The sequence below is a fragment of the Eptatretus burgeri genome, chromosome 3 (assembly GCF_056783735.1).
Source record: "Eptatretus burgeri isolate ZD-2024b chromosome 3, Ebu_testis_v1, whole genome shotgun sequence".
NCBI lineage: Eukaryota > Metazoa > Chordata > Myxini > Myxiniformes > Myxinidae > Eptatretus > Eptatretus burgeri.
Window position 1 is genome coordinate 104,800,474 of NC_140963.1, and position 7,500 is coordinate 104,807,973.

The window sequence follows — 7,500 nt, forward strand, 5'->3', positions numbered from 1 at the left end:
GTGCAATGGTCACTTGGATTTGCAAAAGTATCCAAACCATTCTTGCAGGACAGACTGCTTGGGACATGAAGATCCTCGATACACACATATATATGGAGAAGAGAGAAGAGAGAAGGAGCATATCTTCAAAACTAATGTGAAAAGGCTTAATCAAAAGAAAGACCAAATACTGCATTGGAGTCATCAGAAGAAACCAGAATAAGCAAAGATGTAGTCATCAGGAGGAACCAGGATAGGATTCGTGTTTTTAGCTGCGACTCCACAACCCTCAAACCCAACCAGGCACAGCCAAGTAAGCCTTATTCAAAAAAAAATTAAATATTTGATTCAGCTTTCAAAGATGGAACATCCGCGATGTAAACCATGCAAAACACGTACCTTTACTGGCAAAGAAAGAAAGAAGTCAGGGTTTATTTAATTTTAAAACAAAAACACAAAAAAGAATGACAGACAGATAGAAATAATCCCAATGAAAGAGTAAAATGAGACCTCAAAACAACCGAGTCAGTGCTACATTATTTATCAAACTTTAAATCCAGATTAAAAATCCACTTCTGAGTGAATTACATTTCAGTATCTCAGAACAATCCTTCACCAGTACATGAACGACATTTACTTCGAGCATTCAAAAAGTTCCAATCATCCAAGAAACACCAACATTTTAAGATTTTTCAATTTCAACCTATCCTGTCCGATAGTCCTGTGGTGTGCAACAATGAAATTAATTGTTAGATAAGACGAGGAACAAAGACCAAGTCACCTCTCCTCTTGTCTTTGGGATGAGTGCAGGAACTTGCAATTTATTCATGATAGCTCACTTAATTTTCGCGAAATACACATAGTGGGGCAACTTAGCATAACAATTGTGCATTTTGTGAGGAAAGCATCAAATTTGGCACACTAGTAGCTTAACATATTATGAACAGATTTGGATATTGGGCCATCTCAAAATTTTTGATGGCAGTGGAAAATGGCTGCCACAGCCATCAGCGGTTGAATTTGAGATGGCCCAATATCCAAATCTGTTCATAATATGATAGGCTACTAGTGTGCCAAATTTGGTGCTTTCCTCACAAAATGCACAATTGTTATGCTATATTTAGCTAAGTTGCCCCACTAACAGTGGGATCTTTAAGTTCCACCAGCGCCTCCAATGCTGGCAGACAGGTCCTCCGGATGACATTGCCCTCCAGGGTGACAGTTTATACCTCTGGTCGAGATTCAAGCCCAGGCCACACAGCTCAAAGGTGAGCGTGCATACCTCGAATTTATCCTGCCAGTCCTTTCAATATACAGATATATATTTTTATTTTTTTTAATTCTAACTAATTATATATAGTCATATATTGAAGAACAAACAAAACATTGACGTGTCTTCGACTGTTGTGACTTTCTCGTTTGTAAAACGTAAAACGACTATTGTGACTTCACCAGCCTTGTACACATCTTTACCGATCCCCTAAATCATGAACTCAATCGCAAAAATCCTGAATTTACAATTCGACTGGAGAAAACTGACTTCATCAACAATTCGGCATTTTCAAGTGAACACGTGTACATGGGTTAATGCTCATGCGGTAGGAAACTATAAGCAGGTTCGAAAAACACATTTCTCTTTGCCACAAAAGGACAAAAGAATCCTGAACAGCAAGGTGAGCTGGAAAAAAAAAAAGGACGAATCAGGTTGCTCAGCGTTTAAGATGATGCGTTGGTGGTAGCAAGAGCCAGACTAATTGTAGACCACACAAAGTAAATGCCCCTTGATTACCCAGCCTCGCATGCTATACGTTGCTTCCGAGACGCGGAGCGCATTCAAAAGAAGCAGAAAGAAACAGTGCTGGGGAAAGATGTAATTTAGGTGTTTGAGCGTTTTGATGTCTCTGCCACAGCCATGCTTTAAGCACTCTTATTCTAAGAAGCTTACAAACTCTTTTTTTTGAAAATTGATCTCCCGTCTGGTGATGCATTTTTTGTGATCTCGAAACTGTGCCATCCCATAAGAAGAGTCGAATGCTTTTTTTGTTGTTGTTGTCGTTTAATCATAGGTTTTCCTGGCATCCTTGGGTTATATAGCGAGACCTGTCGATTTGGAGCACAGTTATATCCATCTATCTGTTGTTTGTTTCATCACGTGGTTTCAATGAGTGCATCATTTTGTGCTTGGGATCTTAGGGTCCCGAGTTCAAATCCTTCTTCTGTTGAATTAACACCAGGTGGTGTTAATTCTTCTGTTGAATTAACACCAGGTGGTGACCAGGTGGGTCATGACTCAGCCTGTCATGTCATCCCTCCGAGGTCGGTAAAATGAAAACCAGCTTGCTGGGATGATTGAGCCATTTGTCTCTCCTGCGTCAGAGTGGCGACCCGTCCAGGAACATGCCCAATAGCCCAGGAGACTGCTTCGGCAGCCCCGACGCTCCATACAGAGTATGGTCCCGATGGATTATTTTTTTGTTTGTTTTTGGATCATTTTGCAAAAAACTGTCTTCCTGACAACAGGCGAGAAAAATCGATGACGCAAAAGAAAAATTTTCATACGCTTTCCACTGGATTGCAAATATAATGGATCTTGCCAGTCGCATAAACAATCCACAGCAGTACAATTCAAGGCAATTGAGAACAAATGTTGAAAAGTCCACTTTGAAATTCTCCTCAAACTCACACTGTCACAATGGCAGGGGGAGGAGCTTAAAATGTAAAAATGCCTCCAGCTTAAAATGTCTCTCCTCCCAACCTTTAAGGATTTGTGGTTATTAGCGATTTATGTTGCACAATATTGCTGTGAGGTGCCGATATGGTGTAAGCATAATGGAAAGAATCACAAACAACACCAAACAAGCAAAGTTAGTTATGACAAGAGGACGTTTGGGCCAACACGCTGGTGTCATATCCACATCTCATTTCATTTTCACTTATGTTTATGTTATCTCATGAAATAAATCCGTTCATTTATTCACATTGTTCACTCATCGCCTTCAACAGTCACATCCAATTATATTTCACATTTTAATCCTTATTTAGTTTGTTGGATGTGTATATCACCATTGTCCCTGTGAAAAGGCTTACGCTTGTTTCCATGGGGATTTCGAATGTAAGAATAATGATGTCGCCTCAAAAGGATACCGTACTCCACAATGCAGCGCCCCCTGACTGCATCACACCAGTACAACTGTTTCAGCAGAATATGGTCATAGATATTTATAAATATACCATCAGAGATGGGGAATCCCCCACCATTGAATGAAAAAGGTCACACATATTCCAGATAATGAGGGAGGTGAATTGGAAACAAGACACCATTTGGTCATCATCTCAAAAAAGTTCCCCAGGGGTGAGGAACGTAGTAACCAAAAATAATTGAAATCAGATAAGCAGTTTTACATTTATTACAAAAAACATTTTTTTCAAGATGGCCGCCCCAGTCGGCCATCTTGGATCCGGCCATGCCCAAAATCAATAGGGTTTTTCCTTTTCAGGTGGTTCATGTGTGACCCAAATTTCAAATCGATATGGCGAACAGTTTATGAGTTATCGCACTCGCAGTTATAAATGTTGACGCCCGGACGGACGGATGGACGGACGGACAGCCGGACGGACAGCCGGACGACCCGGGTGACAACAATATCCCCCTTCCGCCATGCGGCGGGGGATGAAAAACCTATCTTCACTTCCACCTTCTAATTTGGCTTTGCTTTTATCTTTGGCAAGACACTGAAGCCATACAGCAAGCAGACAAGCCTGTGGGTGTATCATCTAGTTTAAAATCCGAACTTCCAAACCTTTCATCATGAGGGTAAATCATTGTGAATGTTTACTTTAGCATCCATTACAACAACAAAAAAGCAAGTAGATCTCAAGAAGGCAATGGAGTTGAGGCAAAAAAGACATCTCGACAGATCAATCTGCTGGTGAACTGCGACATCTTAAATTAGATTAAAACAGTAGTTGGTGACCTTGGAAAAGGCAAGAATAATGAGGAGATAATGATTTAAACCTCATGAACAGATGTTATTGCCAATATTAAAAGTCCTACAACAGACAACAGTTGTTGATAGCTTGAGTATCATGCGGGAGTGGGGTTAGTGAGATTCTAATACGCAGAGTCTGTGGTCAGCAATCTAATCGGATGTTCAGAAACCACAAGCTTGCCTTGGGCGAATGCTAGCCACAACGTGCTAACGGCTCAAGCAGCACTAGGCTGTCCTCAGCTTCAACCCTTCCACTCCAACGTGGGAAGAGGAGGGTGGAGTCAGGAGAAGGAAAGTCATCATGGTAAATCCATGCCCTCTCCATTCAATCAAACTCTAGCTCCTTCCAACAACTATCATGCCACCCTATATTTACCGACAACACCAAGGCCTTCGATGAAGGCGTCCCATCCAAGTTTGATAGAAGCAGGCTCAAAATCCTTTTTTTTTTAAATAAAGAGCTATTGCTCGAAACGTCAGCCGTACCTCTTTTTATCATGGTGGAAAACATACTCTTGTAAAGTTTTAATCTTATTAACTCAACTTTTAGTTGATAAAATCAGTTATGAATTCAACTTGGCTTCTGAGATCTGATTGGATCATCTTTACTCTCCTTCAGCCCTCATAATTTATTTTTATATGATGGAATAACCTTATTGCAACATTTGAAGTCCGCTGTTACGTAGCAAGTTTAAAATGCAAAATAAAATCCGCAGGAGGGACAATTTGAAAACCTGCATTACACATCCACCTGTTCCGTCACACAGTTGCAGCCATGTAACTGGGGTTTAATGCAGGTTTGATTAGATTCCACAAGGATTATATGAGGGTGAAAACAAAGAGGACATGAACTCACCACCACAAATGGAGCTCGACGGTGAAGTGTGCGGGCTTCTCTCCAGGGCTGATTGATGCTGACCAGGCCCTGCTTCTTGTTTGCTAACTGCACTTTCGCTGTCTACCATCGAAAAGCAAGGGAGAAAGATGTATTTTTAAGATGCAAAAAAGTTTAAACAAATATTTATCCACAACCCTGTACACTTGAGAAAGCTTGTACATCTTGTGTACACATCAGACAATATGAATGATCTTCATTGGTCATTTATGTAAATGAGCGAATATATGATCAATATAATTGTAAATAACAGATTGGACTGACATTAAAGAAAATAATTGTGATAATAAGAGTGAGAATTGCTTTCCAATACATGACCCTGACCGATGTGAAATTTTCTAAGTACAAGAAGGGCATAACTCTGTGATAAATTGATGAAATGCCCTGAAACTCGAACTTGTTCTGTAACTTATCATAATAATGCCATGTACCAAGTTTCAGTTGAATATGTTAAAGGTGTGGGGGAATAGTCTGAAAAAAAACCTCAGGTGGGACAGACGGACAGACAGAGAGTAAACCTATCGTCCCTTCCGGTGAAACCCCGGTCGGGGACTAAAAAGGCAACAAGAAAAATAAAAACAAAATAGAAAAAGAAACAAACAAAAAAAGGCTAACACTTATTATCTTTAACAAAAATAAACAAACCACACACAAAAGAAAGATATGAAAACTGCACTCGGTAGAGCGCACACCTCCGCCAGGCTGAACAGTGTATGTTTTGTATCCCACTGATCGGCCGGATTTGGATTTGCTGAGATGAACCAAAATCTAATCTGCTTGATCTTGTCGTCTAACCAACTCATCAACCAAGTTTTGTCAGAACTCGTTCATAACTTTTTGAGATATCGTGCTCTACTGCATATCATTTTTGGCCCCCATTTCTCAATAGTGAAGAATCACTTAAAATTTCTCGTATCCGAATTCAGATCTTCACCAAAATCGAATCAATTCTTCTTTGCCACACACGCAACATGTCCACCAGGTTTTGTCCGAATCTGTCTACAACTTTTTCAGATATCGTGCTATATATCGTTTTCCGCCCTATCAATCAATGGTGAAGAATCAATTATAAATTGCAGTGTCCAGATCTGTATGTTCACCAAAATCGAATCGTTTCGTCCTTGTCAAACATCCAACCTGTCCACCGAATTTCGTCCGAATCCGTCCATAATTTTTTGAGATACCCTGCGCACAAACAAACAGACAAGGGTGAAAACATAACCTCCGTCCATCTCAGATGGCAGAGGTAATTACCGACTCTTGTATTGGTCTATTTGGCATTATCATCGAATAATAGCTCATGCTGCTGGGATCTCAGGTTAAAATCCCATACATAACAATAATAATTGATCCAAATGCCCGTATAATTCATGTAAACGTACAATAACCTCTCATAATGTCCATGTCCTGCAGATGATTTATGTAAAATCTTCTCCATGAACCTCAGATAATTATATTTAAAAGAAAATTACACTCAGGATCACCAAAAGAGCAAGCTCTTTGCAACCCCTGTCAAGAGAAGACTATTAATAAGTCTCCGACTCTGGGGGAGTGAAAACCAGCAATGGACATTCAATAAACCGGTATTACGTTGGTCACACTTTTTTTCCAATAATTTGGTGACCATAACGATGGTTAATAAATTTTCAATGTGCATATTACACCCAAAATAAAGAAGAATAAAAAAAAGAGGTAAACAAAGAAACTTAAATGTTAAAAACGGAAAAAACAGACGAATGGGAATAAAGACAAATATATGATTCGAAAGTACAAGGAGGTACATACACACTACATTAGAGAACTGCTGATGTACCTAATGGGGAGATATTTTGGATTCTGATTTTTAAACTTTTTGCCAATGATTGCAAACACAAAAAAAAAACTTCAACAAATAAAAGGTAATTGAAATTTACAACGATGACCTTTATGACACATTTCTGAATTTCCACATTCCTGAATTTACTTCATCATCATCAACCTTGTTTTCCGTTTCTCCTATTACAAAGTAGGTTCCTCTTCCCGAAGGTGCTAATGGAGCAATGACCTCTGGTAGGAACTGCTGTTTCCGGATCACTGGCTGACTTTGTAGCTTCTTATCTCAGTATTAACTTTACAGGGGAATTTGTTCGTGAAACTATATTTCATCAGTTTGACCGTGGCCTAAAATATTTGAATGAAAAAAAAATAAATAAGGATTACTGATCAGTTAAAGGTTTAAATTATCGTAAGGAGACTGTATACAAATGAAACTATTGATAATATGTCTGACTTTTTATGTGGTCATTGACATGCTTTGACCTTTCAAAATCAGAGTTCGGTCAACCAATGACACGTCGACATCAGGACGCACCTGTGAGTAATTGTGGTGTCGTGCTGTTTTCACTCGTGGAATTCATTACTCCCAGTCGAACCTAGAAAGAGACAAGACAGACAGGGAAGAGATCCCTCCATAAATTACCAAAGGCAGCGACCTCTAAGAGGAAGTCTGAAAGTTCAGTATTTTAAGCATCAGCCTAGAACATACGTTTCTGTTGAGAAATTCCTATTTATAATATATATATATATATATATATATATATATATATATATATATATATATATATATATATGTATAGGTTTTTAAAATAAAATATAGGG

The 7,500-nt window shown here is 39.1% G+C and overlaps 1 protein-coding gene across 7 annotated transcripts in view; it reads right to left on the reverse strand.

Moving 5' to 3' along the window:
• LOC147030577 (zinc finger protein Helios-like) overlaps nt 1-7,500 on the reverse strand; it is a 97,483-nt gene that overhangs the window by 58,712 nt on the left and 31,271 nt on the right. For all 7 annotated transcript variants that reach the window (XM_085874790.1, XM_085874787.1, XM_085874792.1 and 4 more), the window contains 2 exons: nt 7,214-7,274; nt 4,825-4,926 (listed from right to left, as the gene is read on the reverse strand). In XM_085874790.1, coding sequence (XP_085730916.1) covers nt 4,825-4,926; nt 7,214-7,274 — 163 coding nt within the window. The remainder of the gene's footprint in view (nt 1-4,824; nt 4,927-7,213; nt 7,275-7,500) is intronic.